The following is an 18,315-nucleotide window of genomic DNA, read 5'->3' as shown; positions in this document are numbered from 1 at the left end:
ACTTCTTGAAACTTTGCACTTTCAGGCAAAGGTAAGGGCTTAATTGTGTACACAAACTTGCAGAGAGACAATAGGGCTGATGGATAGGTAATCAGGTCTGTCATCTCTCCTTCTCCTATACTGCTGTTAACAAGGATGTTATCTCTGGAGACACAAATCCACAGTTTGAAAACTGAAACTAAGCATCACAGAGATGCTTAATGGGATCTTCCAGATGAACACTGAGTCCCATTGGGTCGAGTAGTTTTCTTTAATCCTTACTACTCTATAGAGAAGCCTCTGGGAACCTCATAAGATTGGGTCCCTAATACAGTCCATGGCCTGTTGTAACCTATTTATAAAACTTTTCTAAAAAGGTTACATGAATATATTGTCTCAAATAGTATATCATTAGAAGTTATAATCCCTATTCCATGATAATATCGTTGAGCTCTAACATATCTTAAATTAAAATTATCTTTATACAGGTTGTTTTTTTTTAAAAACATCTTAACAAAAAATTTTTTAAAAATGATTAAATAAAAAAAATCTGATTTAAATTTTTTAAAAAACCTATTTTCTATTTTTTTAAATAGTTGATTTTTTATCGACCCTGTTTTCTGCATCACCAGAGCATCATGGATGCCCACTCCTTCCCAATCCTACCCATGGGGCACCCCGGCAATCAAAGGCCTTCACTGGTGCTATTTAAAACCAAAATATATTGCAAAAACACAGTAAGGAACACAGACCAGCCTGAGTAATGACAACTTGTGGATGCCTGTGCCTCACTCTTTAGGGATCAACTGCCCCAATTCAGAGAGGGTTTTGTGACCCCAGAGAAAAGAAAGTCAACACACTGCATTCTCACCTGGGCTGGCAATGTCCCCATGATGGTTGGAAGTGGCTCACCAATTCGGGCCTCCACTGGGGATGGTACAGATCCCTGGGACTCATGGCTGGCTGGCTGCTCAGGGGACAGGGCATCACTACTGTCCTCATCAAAGGAGGAATTGTCTGCAACCTTTGGGTAGTTCACTTGCCCAACTGAAAACACAAAACCCACATTCAGACAATGGTGGAGAATAAAAGTTTGTTCTATCTGACTGCAAATGTTGCCCAAAGACAGTATTATATGCCAGCTGGCAGAGAAGGGGGCAGTCTGGGGTATACTTGAATCACAAACCTCAAATGATCAAAGAGTACAGCACAGACCCCAGCTATTTCAAGTTATTTCTATTTATCTCTGAAGAATATTTGGTGATCAGTAATATCAAATGCTGCAGATTGATCTAGCAGGGGTATAGAAACACTTCCTTTGCCCAAGGGCAAGAAAAAGTCACTGACTAGAATGGGGGTGGCCAACTTGCAGCATGGACAACTTCTGTATGTGCCGTGTGACAAAGTGGGGAGGGAAAAGAGAGAACAACAAGAGATAGGGGAGAAAGCAGAGAGCAGAATTACAGATGAGCAGGGATCATGGGTCATAGAAAGGAAAGCAGAGCAACAGATTGGGCAGGGGATGAAGATCAGAGTGGGATTGGGGAGGGTGTAGGCTTATTTTGTAGCACACCTGCCAAAAAGGTTGGCCCCTACTAGGATAAAACAACAGGTGCTACTTCTCCAATAACCTGGCCTGAAGACTGACAGAGGGGTCCAGACAATGTCACTTTATAAGGAGCATTCAGATACTCTTTGGCTGTCTCTCAATTAGTAGAAAAGGAAGGTCTGACACTGGGTAGCCGTTTGCAGTCTAGCGTCAAGTAGTGGTGACTTTACTGCCATTACTGGCTACATGCTACAGCATAGGAGGCAGCATTCCTCTCTTCAAGGAGTCGTTGATAGTTTCTTAGAAGACCCAAAAAGGGTTGGGGTCAGTCAAAAGTAGTGGTCCTGATGGCAGAATGTGCTTCTACCTGCCTACCAGGCCCTCCCCAGTGCCCCAAAAACAACGATTTATCCTCAGACATCCCGCTCAGACAGGAAAGTATTATCAGCCTCATTTTCCAGATGAGGGACCGAAGTAAAAATATTCAGTGACCTGCTCAAAGTCATACAGAAGAGCCTGTGGCAGAGCCAGGAACAGCCCCCAGACCTCTCATGTTCTGGTTCACTATCAGCTACAAGTTCATCCATTGTTCTCCCTCGACTATTGCTGGTGGAATGGGAAAGCCAGGCTCACTGCCCTGCACTCTACAGTGACCTACATGCAGCCTTGCTCATTTGTGTACCTCTGTTCATCTCTGAAAGAAGTGACAATGGCTCCAGTGGCTGTCTATGTTTGAGGAAAGTGTAGCTAAGGTTGTTTGCAGCCTTCCCAGCTCAGTAGGCACTGGGAGAGAAAGAGGAAGGTATGTCCAGTCTGTGGTTATTACTTCTCATTCCTCTCTGCCCTGGAAAGGGTCCTGGCATGATTTATGTCTGTGCTCCTTTATTTTTAAAAGGTTGAATCCGCAGATGATTTGGGGTCCAAGGAAAGCCATTGCCTCTCCACAACTGCTTCCTCATTTTCCCTATCTGTCCACTTCCTAATCTGACACAGTCAGGGGGTTCTCCCAGGCCTCCACCACAGAGGTTAGCTATACAGATAAAGGGATTTTCAAAGAAGCGGGGGATTCACAAGATGGGAAATGCAATCCTATAGCAGTTCTTCAGTCACGGGGATTTCAGGATTAACTTTACATTGTTCTAGGATAGCTACATCCCTTAAATCTCGTGTTTTTTCACCACTATTTGAGCTGGGGAGGGAGTTTTGCATTCCAAACAGAAGAGGCTATAATTCCGGGATACAGAAAAAAAGGACATCATAAGACTGCACTCCCTAGGGCAAGTGAATGCGGATGTAATGGGAAATACCACCCCACTTTGGGAACCTCCCCACAAACAGAGATCCTCTGCTCCTACCAATGATGGCTTCCTTCAGACTGGACTCCACAGGCAAGATATTCTTCTCCACCAACTCCATGGGACCTGGCCTCTGGGCTATCTTCTCATTGAGGTCATCTGCCAGCCTAGCCCTCTTCAACTTCAGCTGCTTGGCCTGCAGGGAGGGTTCAGCTGAGGTCTCTGCTCGGGGGAAAGTAAATAAGTTGTTAGAGGAGGCCTGAGCTGCATGTGACTGCAGAACTTTGCTTCCATTTACAAGCTTGCACTCCTGACATGGGATGGGACACGTCCCCTACACTCAGACTGGTGTCACTCAACTCATGTTCATCTCATCTGATTTGATTTCCATCCTTATACATATACAGTGTATCAATGCCATCTCTGATGCCAGAATTGGACTTGCATGCTCTCTAGCTGAACTTTCAACCTTCTTACTTGTTTGAACACTTTAAGAAGTTCTCTGGCTAGAAAAATAGTCCACATCCACTCCACTTTCCTTTTATTCCAGGCCCTACTACTGTGCACAGTTTGGGGTTCACACAACAGATCCATGAAAGAAGTAGCAACTCCTTCCTAGAGGGCCATGACACTGCCACTCTTTATCAACCCCCAGGTGAACAAGACTTGGCGGTGGAAGATGAAATAAGTCCAAGTGAGTAAACAGCTGGCATGATTTAATGTATGCTGTAGATGGCTCCTTCCCTTTACTACGTGTCATACCTTCCAGAATGTGCATCCTGACCAGTTCCGCTCTCTCTGGCCGGGATCGGATTTTCCGTTTCAAATAGTCCTCCGTCTGCAGCAGAGACAAACAAGAATCTACTGAACTCAAGTGAACAGACAGCCCTGGACAGCATGGGGGATTTCAATTTTTAATCCATCCGTAACTGTTACATATGAATAAACTGCACATTGAAAGGGGGGGATGCATTTTCCCTTCAAGAGCTTACTCTCAGTATGTAAAACCTCAAATGCTACAGGATCAGTTTGCCCAACAGCAAATGTCCTGTGCTGTGTCCCAAACCTGTACATGAAGCCAGTAAGGATGCAGCTACTAATGGTCCTTCAGCAGAGGATGCAGCTGTTGACAGCCCTTCAGCAGAACAAGACACAGGGGCTCCATCAAGAGCCTCAGCTCTTTTTCCTCTTTACTCAACATGGCCCAAGCTTTCAAGGGTAGGCCTATGCTATCTCCATACTAACATATTCATAAATGATCTGGAAGTAGCCAAATTCACATATGACATAAAATTATTCAAAGTGGTAAAGACCAAGAAGGACTGTGAGGAACTACAGAAGGATCTGGCACTATTAAGCAAATGGGCAACTACATGGAAAATGAAATTCAATGTAGGTAAGTGTAAAGTTATGCACATGGGCAAAAATAACCCAAACTATAACTACACTATGATGGGCTCTGCGTTAGCTGTTACCACACACGAAAGAGACCTACGAATCATTGTGGACAGTTTGCTAAAAACTTCAGCTTAGTGCTCAGCAGCCATCAAAAAGGCAAACAAAAGTTAGGGATTATTAAGAAGGGAGCTGTAAACAAAATGGAAAGTATCATCATGTCCCTTTATAAGTCCACGGTGCATCCACACCTTGAGTACCATGCCCAGTTGTGGTCCCTATACCGCAAAAAGGATATCAAAGAATCAAAGAAGGTCCAGAGAAGGGCAACGAGGATGGTAAGTGGTGTGGAGCAGCTTCCATATGAGGAGAGACTAAAGAGGCAAGGCCTATTCCATTTAGAAGAGAGAAGTTTGAGGGAGAATGTGGTAAGGGTTTACAAGATACTAAATGGTAAAGAGAAAGTAAATAGGGATGTATTATTAACTATCTCTCACAATGCAAGAACTAGACGTCACAAAATGAAACTAGGAGGTAGGAAGTTTAAAACTAATAAAAGGAAGTTTTTTTTCACACAGCTTATAGTTAAAATGTGGAACTCATTGACACCATGTGTTGTGGGAGCTGACAGAGGCACAGCCTCTGAATCAGAACTTCCTAGACCCTAAATGCTGGAGACTGCAAGTGAGAGAACAACAGTGGGAAAAACCTTAGTCACACCCTGTTCAGTCTGCCTTTCAGCACCTACTCTCTGCCAGTCTCTGTCTGTGTGACACAGGATACCGGGCAAGATGGACACAAGCACAGAAGAACTGCCATTTACTGGGTCACACCGCAAGTCCATCTTGCCTATCCTGTCACATAGTGGCACAGAATGGATGCTGAGAGGCACCTATGGTCTGACCTAGCAAACGACATTTCTTATGTTCTTTATCCTGCGATTGTTGCCAGGAAAGAAGCCCAGTGGGAGCAGAGTCCACATACTTCTCGTCCACCTACTGACAAAATGTTGCATGGCCACTGTTGGAGTAAATCCGGATGCGCCCACTGCTGCTCTCACAAGCAAGCTGAAGGTCAAGATTCTGACAGCAACTTTGGGCACAGACACAAAAGTAACCAGAAATATTTTGGTAAGCAGCAAGTGTACAGCAGAAGGAGGCAAACCAAGGAAGCACTAAGTACAGACATACCCTGTTTCCTTTTACGTTTATGATGTTGAGTATTGGCTCAGTTGTTTGCAGAGGGTGCACACACAATGCTAGCATTTGGAGCTGGCTGGCAGGTAGGCTGTACTCTTGTTGTAAATTTGGCTGCTTGTTAAACTGGAGACCCCATGCATGTGGGACCTGAACTCTGTGACAAGCCTCACCCTAGCTTGTGACGCTGCTCGTAGCTCTGTTTGAGAAGGCAGTGCCACACAGCAATGCATGGAAACGAGCACCTCTAGGCTGAGGATGTTGCTCTTGGCACTTGCAGACAAGCCCAGAGACTGGAAGCCTGGAGGCAGTATACAGCAAGCCAAAGCACTGACTTCAGGCATGGTCCCTTGGAGGCTTTAATAATTTCTTCTCAGAAGAAGTGGTCTGGTCAGAATAACATTCCCTAGAGGCCTTTTGGGGAACTGAAATAATCTAGAAAATCCCCTGTTCAAGCAGCAGCAGCATGAAGTGCAGGACCTGTCTCCCTTAACTTCCTCTTTTTCAACGTCTGTGATTTTAGCCTCGACTCAAGACTATGTGGGATCCCCATGGTCATTTTTAGAAAAGAGAAATGCCCAGGGCTTGGTAGCACCCGAGACTAAGGGAAATGTACATTATTGCCAGCACTGGCCATTTTCAAAGGGCTTACGCTAAGCTGCAGAAGTGCTGCTAAGCAAAAGGTCCAAAGCCTTTTTCTGAGTGAGCATAGTGTAAACCTTTGCAGATGTGACAACTAACTTGGTCCGCAAGTAAAGGAAGCCATCAAGCACAATTAAACCAAGCACATGGCCTGAATGGAGATAAGGGAAGACCATATATTACACAATCTATATACAATATATCATAGCTTTATCTTAAAATAGTAGTAGTGACTGACGTAACCAAATGTATTAGATGTCAATTTGTTATAACAGATGTATTTTGTTAAAATGCTTAATTTGTAAAAACAAAAAACAGCCTTGTCAGAGAAGACCATAAAGTAAGGTAAAGAAGAAACCAGAATAGCATTCCACAGCGGAGAAGAAAAGTAAATAAGAAACCCTCCCTCTTTTCCAAGGATATATACAGCTCAACTAATTGACACCTTCCAAGTTCACAAGAGATCTGGTTCAGTCCAGTTCCAAAAGTTTCAGTGGAACAAAGACATTTAAATTAAACCAATCAGCAATCATTTATTTGAATATTAAAATCAGCCATCTATAAATATTGGGCATAGGCTGCAGGCAAATTTGGAGAAGTCAGCAAATCCAAGAAGAGCTGCTGCCAATCTGCGTGCCACCCTCTTCCCACCTCTTGAGTCTCCCCAGCTGGTTTAGGTGAGAATCTATGTTGTGGGTACCAAGATAGACCTTGGGTAAATGTTTGCTTTCATGTTTTAAGGTGCAAGTAAATAAAAGGTTGGGCTGCAGACCTGTTCCTGCCTCTTTTATCAGTACCCTACCTACACGGTTACCTGTCATCTGGGTAACAACATGCAATGCAGAAGCCAGGCATTTTTACTCAAAGGAGGATACAGCTGCTTAGAATGGGTGGGTACAATTGATGCCATGAAGAATGACCACATAAAGCTTTTGTAGACAGGTAGAAAAATACTACCATTCCCCAAATTCTTCCGTCTGGTGAACTCTAGGTACTGTTTTCAGCTAGAGTGTAGTCAGGCCCAGGTACAGTGGGGGTGAAACTACCATTCAATATAAGTAACTCCTCAGTCTCACACGTCTTTATGGCTATGAAAACAAAGTACTGGTTCCAGACTGTGGACTGGTCCCTTACTCCATCCCATTTACAGCTATGAGTTGTCTGGCACAACACATTTGACACCCGCCACTTTTGACTTCCCTTAAACCTCCAAAGATAAACTGTCTTACCCTGGCCCGCTCCAAGCTCCTTCTCTGTTCATGAAATGCAGCTGGACTTTTCAGAGCTGTTGAGAGAAAAATATTTAGAGAATGAATAAAAATAGTGGAGTCCCAGCCCTTTCCAACCCAATGTCACTGAGACCTGGCAAACCGAACTAAACAGAGGTGCCTGCATCTGCCACACTGGATCAGATTCTCAGCTGTTAAAAACTGATGTAAAATCAAAAAGACTCCACTTCAGAGCAGTGGGACTGCAGTGATTTATACCACCTGTGCATCTGCCCCTCTTCATAGGCTGCTTGAAAATATACTGTGGACTAGAGGTTGACTTGGATTGGCCATAGAGCTACCTTGTGGACGCTTCATCTACTGAGGTATAATAATAATGTGGGCTAAAAATTAGGAATGAGGATAATCAATGCCCTATGCACAAACTTTCATATAGTGGTAAATATTCTGGGCCCTGATATAAGTGTTAGGTACTGGAATTGGAAGAATGGGAGAGGATTCTATGAACTGTACCTCTTTACTGCCATTCAGTATTATGAAAATCCATAACTTGCATGTACATTCATTTATTTAGACTGGCTCTCTCCTTCCTCACAGATTTGGTATGGTCTCTGCAGCACCTATGCACTGCTCCAACGTAAGAGTGTCTTTCTTCTTCCACAAGAACAAGCACTTGGCCAGGAAAGCACACCTGTCTATCAACAGGCCGGAGGAATTAAGAGCAGCTCCCTGAATAGCGGACCTTCTCCCTCTCTAGCTTAGCACTGAAGCACAGCCAAGACAGATCATGTTTTAAGAAACTGATCCTGTGCTGTCCAATACTGTATTAACCCTGGAACAATCTCTCACTGCAGCTGCTTGTGCCAGAGCACACAAAGTACACATCCACAGTGAAACTGGAAAAAGGGGTTTACATTAGTTCTTGCCCAATGATAGCCATCATTTGCCACTGTTTCTGCAGAGCCAGGGCAGGTCTGCAACCCCTAAATGGAGGCACCGCTCATCAGTTTGTTGTCAGACACAACCAAGTGGAACAGCGCCAATGACCTGCTTTATTCCTGTCTTGTTTCCAAATTATAATTAAATTCTGTCTTGAGCAAAAACCACAAGGTTACATCACACATTACACTTAGAATAAATTGCATCCACCTGGCGGTCATGCAAGAAAAGTTTCCAGCACACATGAGCAGTTTTGTGAAATTCAGAGTCTGGGTCAGACACAACCTTAGAATGGAAATGGGGTGATAGATTCATCTCTGATCTTACAGATGGGTTTGTACAAATGAATTTTTGTGCCTGCATGGACCACTGTTGACTTTAAATGGCTGCTACATGAACACAAAGATCTGCCTGTGTGAATGCAGTGATGAAATCAAGACCCTAATTTTGGCCCATGCATGGCAGAATCTGTATGTTACCATCAGCTAAAACAAACTTCATATATGCTTAAATACCATCAGCCCGTTTCATAAACTTTAGCTTCACAAAGAAGGAAGGAAGGAATCCCTTGCAACCCTGATGGAACGCAAAGGTTTAAATTTCCATACGAATAACCTCCAAACACTGTATCCAGATCTTACAAAATACAGTCCTATGCACCAGACTGCACCCAACAGTAGCATAGAGAACTAATTCTATGTTTCAAGATGACCTCTTTGGGAGACATGGCTCTACAAACAGTCTTTGGCTGTTGTTTCATTAAAGTAAAAATCCTTGCTTAAACTGAATGTCAGAAGGAATTCCAGGTACTGTGTGTGGTATACTGCTGAGCTTCCCCCCACCCACAAGATATAAGGAGTGCATGAATTTAGGTGGGCAATATCAGAAGCTGTGATAGCCGTGTGGGCTGTGGAATATGATAGAGCTACTCCACATTTACATCAGTGTAATGGAAACCAGAATTTGCCTCTGAGGCTTGATATATCTACAGACTGTGGCCAAGAGATATTAACACTGCAGCAGAATAACCTGCACAACAGCTATGCAATCCTTGAGTAATAACCGCAGCAAGCATAAAAATCCTTGTACCCTTGATTGGCTAATAAAGGTTGCCAGTCAGACTCAAGGGATTTTCATGCTATCCAGTTATTGAGAAATGCCCATAAGGCATTATGCAAGTTGGCCAATGAGAATAGGTATAACTGCATAAATGAGAAATAAGTGTGGAAATATGGCTCAATAAGCAAACAAAATCCCTCCAGACTAGCTGGCTGAAATTATTCCATTTCAGAGTAATCAAGGGACAAAACTTACAGGGGGAAAACTATTTTCAAGCCATCCTGTGGTCTTTGCGCATGCAGGTGCACACACATGAACACATGACACTTTTTAAATAATTATTTTGTGAGTGACAGATAAAAAAATGTGCTTCTATACCGAAACATCCCAGAGCTTCAGGCAACCACTATAAAAGCCATTTCAGAGAGGCTGTCACAGTAGGACTTATTTTGAGTTTTCAAGAGCACTCCAGTACTCAAATATTTAAGGAGTTGGTCATTTTGCCACTCTTATTTTCTCCATAGCTCTGCCATAACACGCTTAGCAGCGTGTGTACAGCAGGAGTTAAATCAAACTTCCCTGACAGTTACAATCAGATTTTCAGCACAACCTGTATCGTTTGTTGCTGTCTCCAGGGTTAGCTTTCTGAATATAAAAAAACAGAACAAGAGGGAAGAGAGACTTCTCTGATGTACCAAAACTACATCAAACAACTAAACAGTCACCTAAAAGAGAAACTTCAATCTGTATAGTTATTACTTTGGAAACAAATACTGATTTGTAGCACTGTCTATGTTGGCAACAAGACAGAGAACTTCATGCTCGCCCTCTGAAAATGTCAAGGGGCACACATCCTTCACCACTTTCCTCAGTGCTCTAAAAGGAGGCTGACATATCAGAATAGAAGGGTTATTGTACAACCATGCTCCATCCAAAGTTAACTAAACCTTGTACATTTGTCTTGGACTTGAAACAACTGTATAATAGATAGCCTGGAGCTGTTCACAACTCTGCTAATGTGACCACTGAGCTAAGGGGAAAGCTGGAGTCATGAGATGCAGTCTGGCTTAGTGATCAGTTCATAAATACTGGGCTAAATCTGCTAGGGTAGAGGTTGGCAACATATCGCTTGCAGGCTGGAGCCATAAGATCCAGTCCAAGGAGCCAGGGCAGGTGGGGAGGAGGGGGGCTTTGGTGGTATTTCAGCAGTGGGGGCTTCATCCATGCTGCAGCTGGGTGCCAAGGAGAAGCGAGGGCACTGGTGGCAGCAGCGATCACATTGGAAGTGCTAGCCTGTCTCCATCCCAAGCTGGGTTGTACTGGCTTTATAAAACTGATGACTGAAGTGCTAAGGAACTGAGCCACCTGAAGTGGCAGACACATGCCTTAGCTCAACTTTCAAATACAAAAGAAACCATTAAGATACCCTATCAGCCACCACATAACCCTGCAGGCACCCAAATTTCCACTGGTAAAATTCTCTACATACTCAAGTTTCTGCTCCCGAGCATCCTCACAGCCACCCAACTCTTGACATCTGTGCACTACCTAAAAAACCTAGTCCCTGCTTAAACCCCTGCAGCATTCTCAAAGCACTCCCCTCTATCCATGGGGAATTTAGTAGGTGTCCTCATGGTTGCATATCAGATGAAGCTTCATACAAAAGACAGCTGCCAACAAGGCTTTTTGGAGGGCTGGTTGGATGTGTACGTGCACATGCCTCATTAAAAGCACTAGCCTAATGACTAAGAGCAGTGGAACATGGGAGACCCATTCACAAATCCCCACTGTTGGAGCGAAGACTTAGGATCATAGGAAAGTGGGGCTGGAAGGGATCTCACAAAGTCATCTAGTCCAGCCCCCTGTTCAAGGCAGGATCATCCCTCACTAAACCATCCCAGCCAAGAGTCTGTTCAACCTGCTCTTGAAAACTTCCAAGGGTGGAGAGTCCACAACTTCTCTCGGTCGTCTGTTCCATGCTTGACCACTTTCTTAGTCAGAAAGTTCCTCCTAATCTCCAACCTATATTTCCTCTGCTGCATCTTGAGGCCATTCATCCTAATCTGGTCCCCTATGACCAGAGAGAAAAACCCATCTCCATTCTCTCTATAATTTCCCTTCATGTTGAACATACCATGTGAATGCACTAACATCTGAGTTATTGGTCATAACAGAGTAGGGAATTTCCCATTTTCTTGTTTCTGAGAGAAGAAGATAACCTGATTTAGGCACCTAACCCCTGGAGAAGACTCACAGCAGAGAACTCTGATTGAAGGTAGGTGCCTATGTACCTTTGAGAGATGGGGCTCAAGCCCTGCCCTTCTCTTGGGCATTTCCCACTGACTACCTTGGACAGTTTCCAAATCAGTTTGTGGGTTTCTCATCTTCCCACTGAACTGTATAGGAAGCCTGGATATCCAACTCAAGACCCTTATTTCCTCTTGGTGAAAGAGCACCTGAAAGTTAGATGTTCCAACACTGAGTTTTACAAGACCCAAGTATCTTTGTGGATTTGGCCCTGCAGTAATCTATGCACCATGTCAATCCCTCCTAAGGCTACAGTACATCTCCAGACCAGAAAGGATATGTTCTATATTTATCCCTTCCTTAAAAGGGAAACCCTTAAAATTCCTACCTTCAGCAACGAAACATTTACAAAAAGGAAGAGATCAAAGGCCCTGAAAAAATACATAATTCTTTTATGCCTTTCATCTAAAGCTCTCTAAATACTTCAGAAAATGTTAATTAACTGAATTTAACCTCTCTGTAATATACATACACCAGCCCCATTTTCCAGAAAGGAAAATGGAGACATACAGGTTAAGTGTCTTGCCCACTGCCATATATGAGTCCCTGGCATACACAACAGTAAAACTCAGAAGTTTTGATCACTCACTAGACTACACTGCTGCTACAATATAATTTGGTTATTGGAGGTAAAGCGTTGTAGTGACAACTGCAACTTATATGGAGTTGGGATACATTCTGTGACACAGGAAGTGAATTAAGCACTTCAGTCGCATATAAAAGACCAAGGGCATTTATACACATATATTTATCTGCTCTGACATGTTGGAGATCCGGCGTGTTAAAGCAGATTAATCGAGTCTGCTCCACACACAAGCTGATGCGCCTGGCACTGCCTCACATACATTTGTATAAATGGCAAAATGCGCATCAGCACTGAGAAAATGGCAGCGGTGCGCTTTCGAACTAAAACACCTTTGATGTGTTTTAGTTCAAAAGTGCGCCACTGCCATTTTCTCAGCGCTGAAACGTATTTCACCATTTATACAAATGCATGCGCCTGGCACTGTGATGCAAACATGTGTACAAATGCCCCAAATGGTCAAGACTGGTGATGGCTGTAGGAGTTCACTTGCTGGAGGACTTTATCACTGCCAACCCTGAGGGAAGCAGTTTACCAACATCTCTTCCAAAGAGTGTTGCATGGCATTTGCTCAAGAAAAAAATCTCTTGAGACCAATAAGATGATTATCATATAGAATCTCATCTTCTGATTAAACTTTAAATTTTTTATGAGACAACTGATGTTTGTAAATCTGGGTCACGACTGGTACAGCACACTGACTGCATCAACAGTGTTACTTAACAAACTTCTGTTTTGCTGGATCAAGCTTAGGTGTTCTGAGTGAAAGTGTTAAATCTACTGTTTGCCTTTGTAAGCGAGTCATCATCACCTAATGGTGAGACTGTAACAGGAGTGGATGGCACTTCTCCTGGGTGGCTCTATTCCCTTCTCACTGAAAGTTCATAGAGAGCATATCTACATGTGCTATTACTGTGCTTTAATATGCAGTAAGCCTTCTCCAGGAGCATGTCTACAATCATACCCCGTGGGAGCAGCTCCTGCCCTGTTCTGCCCCTGCAGCAGCAAGGGGGTGCTCCAGGATCCCCCAGGGGCTGGCAAGGGGCACCAGGGCCAGTCTTGATGCGCACGGGGCCAGGAGAGCTCTGCCGGCTGGGGAGGTTCCCAGGCCCCACTCGCACAGTAAATGTCCTGCATGTGTAGACTGTGATGCTTTACTGTGCAGTAACTATGTAGTAAAGTGTCTCATGTAGATGCGCCCAGAGGGAAGCACTGGGTAACTGCTGATTGTCCTCAAGGACTCTGATGTATAATGTCCCACAGTTTTCATATTTCTCTCCCCACCCATTCAACATGTATAAGGGGCCACTGGGAGAGGTAATAAAGCGGCATGCTCTGTAATACTTGCAGGTGTTAAAGACATACAGTTTTTTACCTGATCTGAACCTGCAAGTACTATCTCCTGCTTTACCTGTTATCTAATTAAAATTAGAGCACAAAAACAAGCACCATGGTAACGTTGGTAACTAGAGAACACACAGGTACACAGCCAGAGAATACAACTAAATTATATCTATCCTCAGATTCAGGTTCTGAGCATTCTAACAATGAACCATGGCAATTTAGAAAGTATTTTTGGATCCCTAACTGCTTGTAAATAATCATATGGCAGCAAAGTAATCATATGGCAGCAAAGGGAGGTGGTGCTGTCCCCTTCCTTGGAGGTGTTTAAAAGGAGATTGGACAAACACCTGGCTGGGGTCATCTAACCCCAGCACTCTTTCCTGCCCAGGGCAGGTGGGTTGGACTCGATGATCTAATAGGTCCCTTCCAACCCTAACAACTATGAAACTATAAAGCTGATGCAGAATGCAGTCACCCTAAATATAAGAAACCTATCTTGCTAGGAGTAAATGATTCATACTCTGATTTGCATTCACTGCCCCTGAGCTTCCAAGTGGTGAAGATGTTAGTTGTGATCCTTAAAAGCCGTAAACTGTTTAGAACCTTGCTATTTGAGAAAGTGTCTCTCTGGCCATGTGGTATGGTCACAGCTACAACCAGTGGAAATTCTTGAGTTAATACTCCTTCCTTGCGGTAAAGTGAAATTACTGGGGAATTCAGTAGTACAGGGTCTCCTTCCTTGCAGTAAAGTGAAATTACTGGGGACCCAGTAGTACAGGGTCTCCACCTTGGTCTGCAATGTCCAAATAATCTGAACTTCATGGAATGCTGCACAGAGGTTTGGGGGCTGAGATTGATCATAATGAATGACATATACCGAACAGGGTAAGTTTAATGGTTGTTTTTTAATTTACTTCCTGGTTTGCTGTTTTCTGGATTTGGGGGTGAAGTGTCACTGTCAGTTTAATCCTTTCTAAATGACCACAACTTTAATTTATGGAAACACTTTCTAGAACCTAGAACCCGCATGCTTTTTCCTGGGTTCCTTCCACTGAGTTGTTAAACCCATTTACTGAATCCTGTCTTACATTAGATTGAAAACAATTCGCTGCAGGGACTATGTATGCATCTTTGCAATTTCCAATATAACAAGGCCTTGATTCCGGAGAGTGGGAAAGCAAACATCAGGTGTCACTATGGAAGAAAAAAAAGGGCAACAAAGAGGTCAACAGATGAAAGAGAGGAGAAGGACCCAAATCCCAAAGGGCAAGTCGATCCATGAATTTCCCAAATGTTTCGAACAGAAAAATAAGGTAGACTCTTTTCACCCCTCCTCTTTTTACCTATTAATGCAGTGGGACTTTCCTAATAGGAAGAGACAACGTGCTTCCCTGATGGCACCTAATGATCCTTGGTATCTAAAACTCAGTGGCTGCAGACCGCCACATTTACACTCTACTGACATTAGGAAAATGTCCTAGTCATTGATCATCAGCAACAAGCCCCACTGAACCGGCATTAAAAAATGGTTTAGCTATTAGAATAGAGGGGATAAAACAGTTTTCAATGCCGCTACAGAAAATGTCCTAGACAGCACATTCCAGCAGGTGCCAACATTTTCTGTAGGAGAGCAGTAAATAGATTTGTTCCGTTCTCACTAGCAAACAGCCATTTTCACCCCTCTGTTATGAAGAAGCCAGTGAGTCGCTTGGTTGATAATGGCTGACATGATAGGTCATTTTTCAACAACACACCATGTTCCTATTAGCTAACAAGAACCTCAAGAAATCTCTTCACACATAGTTTCTGGTTTTATTTAGCCCCTCCATAGATGACAGAGACTATTTGTTGTTGACAGTGCTGATGTTTCCTTATCAATCTCTAGGGTTCAAATTGAATCCAAAGCATTAGCTTCTCTGCTCTCATGAACCTAGCTTCCTTGGGAAATCCTTTTTAGAGACAGAAGCTCTCCACACCTTGTTCCTTTCCTATCCCTCAATTCTGCTTTAAAAACTCCTGCCCTCTGAGGCTATGCATTGCAGCTACTATCTTCCAAATGACGTTCAAAATCCTCAGAGCTCCTTAACAATCTGTGGCTAGACTCTGCCTTCCCTCCCTGCAGCCCATGGAATGGAACCCATCTATTGCTTGCTCTAGTCCACTGTGTTAACTCCTATGGCTGGGGTCCCAACTCTAACACAGGAGCTCAATGCTCCCTCAGTTCCAGTCACAACCCTTGAAGAAGGAAGCATCCAAAAGCATGTAAAAGTTGGGAGCTGCTGCAACAGGGCATCAAACTAGGCAACTACAGAACTTCTTGTCTGGGGAAGCAGGGGCCAGGAACTGACCAGGCTCCCATTTAGCAGCGCAAACACTAAGAGGGAAGCAAATATATTAGCTTCACCTTTCTGTCTCCCTACACTTTATCTTATAGCACTCAAAAGCAAACTCTGGACTTTCAGAGGGGTCAAGACATGGACAGCAATAGCAAAAAATCCAAGTTCCCATTATCAAGCGTGAGAAAGAAGATCAAAACCAAACACGGCCTAAGAATGAAACAGAGTGGAGGAAGGGGTCATCTTGACCAGAGAAATGGAAATCAAAAGTAATAACATGAAACATCGCTGGACACGTTCAGGGATTGCCCACAAAGCTGATGGAGATGCAAAGGTTTGTAAAGACAAGCTTCCCATCTCCACAGGGAAAGGGAGACATAAGGACACACTGGAGCACCCACCCCTTCACTCTGATAGGGTGTAAGACATGCTGGAGGTCCCTCACACACTTGCAAGTGCAAACAACAGATGAGAGGCACACAGATAGTGTCTAGTCCAGAGGTGGGCAAAATACGGCCCGCAGGCTGGATTCGGCCCACCAGGCCATTCTATCCGGCCTGCAGGGCCCCTAAAAAATTTAGAAAATTAATATTTATGTGCCCCAGGCTGCCTGTCAAAAATGACAGGAGTCAGGGCCAGTAGGACCCAGGGGAAGCCATGGCAGGACCCTGAACAGCAAGGGCCTAGGCCCACCGCCCCCCCTCAAGCTGGAAGACCCTGCCTAGCAGGGCCTTCTGACCTGGGTCCCTGGGGCTGTTTGTGCCTGCCTGCACAGGAGCGGGAAATTCAGGTAAGAAGCGGTGGGGAGGCAGGGAAGGACCATGGGCAATCACCCCAGTCTGCGGGGCCATGCTGGCTCCTGTTGTCTGGCCATGCAGCGGGGAGCCATGTGGTGCAGAGCAGTCGGCAAGTGGGCAGGAAAGTGGGGAAAGCAGCAGTGGGGGCAGGAGGGAGTGGAAATGAGTGGGAGTGTAGGAGCACAGAGCTTGCACCAGTGTCCCAGGGCCAGCACTGGTGGGGCCAGAGTGGGGTGGCAGGAGTGTGGGCTGGCAGGGGTCTGTGCAGCTGGGCTGAGTTGTGTCAGCAGGGAGAGAGGGGAGCTGGCCCAGCTCCATAGAGCCAGCCAGGACCCTGCGCTCCTGCCACCAAGCCCTAGGCCTCACCAGCACAGCAGTCGCTGCCTCCTGTGTGCCTGCTCGCCCCCAGTCCCCCCTGCCCCAGCCGCATGGTACAGGCGGCGATGAGCACGCACAGCCCCGACCCTGCACTCGCCCATCTGGGCTGACCAGTGGCAGCGCAAAATAAACTGCTGCTCAGTGCAGGAGAAAAGCAGCCTCTCCCCCTTCCCTCCCGTGGCGAGTACTTCCTGGTGCAGCCACCTGGAGCCCATGCAGGGCTGTCCTATGTCTCTGCTGCATCACCGCCACCTTTGGGCTGCCCCGTGGGGCAGCGGTTGCAGCACAGAGCAGGCACAGGCAGCCCCGTGTGGGCTCCAAATGGCTGAAACAGGGAGCACTGGGTGGGGGAGGGGCCACTTTTCTCCTGCACTGAGCAGCAGTTAGTCCTGCACTGCTAAGCCTGGGCCCTGCTCCAGCTCCTGGCTCGCCCATCAGGGCTGAGCGGCAGCAGCGAATGAGCAGAAACTGCTGCTCAGCATGAGGGAAAGTGGTCCCTCCCCCTCGCCACGGCTGGGCAGTTTTAGCTTCATTTGTCAGGAGCCAACACTGAGCTAAGCTGCGGTGCGGCTCTTTCACTGCCACTTGTGAGCTGCCTTGCATGGCTGCTCCACACAGCCATTCCTGCCATGCTGGGAAGCACAGAGGCAGTGGTGAAGGAGCTGCAGCACAGCCTAGTGTAGCGGGGGCTCCAGGTGGATGCAGCTAAAACTGCCTGGCAGCGGTGATGGGAGGAGGCACTTTTCTCTGTGGCAAGCAGCAGTTTCTGCCCAAGAGCATGGGATCTAGGCCAGCAAGACTTCTACGGAGCCAGGCTGCGCTGCTCAAGCAGGGAAAGGAAGAGCTAGCCCGGCTCCATAGACCCCTGCCGGCCCAGACCCTGCACTCCTGCCGCCCTGCTCTGGGCCCTGCCGGCACTGACCCCAGTGCACTGGCATGGGCCCTGCACTCCTGCCCAGCTGTTGCTGCGCTCCACGTGCTGCTCACTGCCCCTTCCCCCTGGCTGCCGCGGCCATTTCTGCACTCCCCACCCAGCTTGCCCACCGGTGGCTCTGGCACCACCTGGTTCCCAGCTGCATCTTCGGGACTGTAGGAGCAGCCGGGATGTGTGTGGGAGTGGTGAGGGGCAGAGGGGGAAGTGGCAGAAGAAGGTCAGTGGTGGCAAACGGGGGGAAGTGGAAGTGAGTGGGAGCACGGAGCCCACGACGGTGCTCCAGGGCCAGGAGCAGCAGAAGAGTGGAGCCCAGGCTTGCAGGAGTGCTGGCGGGGGCTCTGCCTGCTGGGGGG

General features: G+C 45.8%; 1 protein-coding gene across 2 annotated transcripts in view; it reads right to left on the bottom strand.

Moving 5' to 3' along the window:
• The window catches only part of MKL1 (megakaryoblastic leukemia (translocation) 1), a 105,378-nt gene that overhangs the window by 12,136 nt on the left and 74,927 nt on the right, over nt 1-18,315 (bottom strand). For both annotated transcript variants that reach the window (XM_019515140.1, XM_019515141.1), the window contains exons 3-6: nt 7,286-7,341; nt 3,586-3,661; nt 2,884-3,045; nt 851-1,026 (exon numbers count right to left, since the gene is read on the bottom strand). In XM_019515140.1, the coding sequence (XP_019370685.1) occupies nt 851-1,026; nt 2,884-3,045; nt 3,586-3,661; nt 7,286-7,341 (470 nt within the window). The remainder of the gene's footprint in view (nt 1-850; nt 1,027-2,883; nt 3,046-3,585; nt 3,662-7,285; nt 7,342-18,315) is intronic.

This window comes from Gavialis gangeticus, unplaced genomic scaffold (assembly GCF_001723915.1).
Source record: "Gavialis gangeticus isolate Ggan-Ray unplaced genomic scaffold, GavGan_comp1, whole genome shotgun sequence".
Taxonomy (NCBI): domain Eukaryota; kingdom Metazoa; phylum Chordata; order Crocodylia; family Gavialidae; genus Gavialis; species Gavialis gangeticus.
The sequence above is the reverse complement of the archived record's forward strand: the minus strand, read 5'-3'. Positions and strand labels throughout refer to the sequence as shown.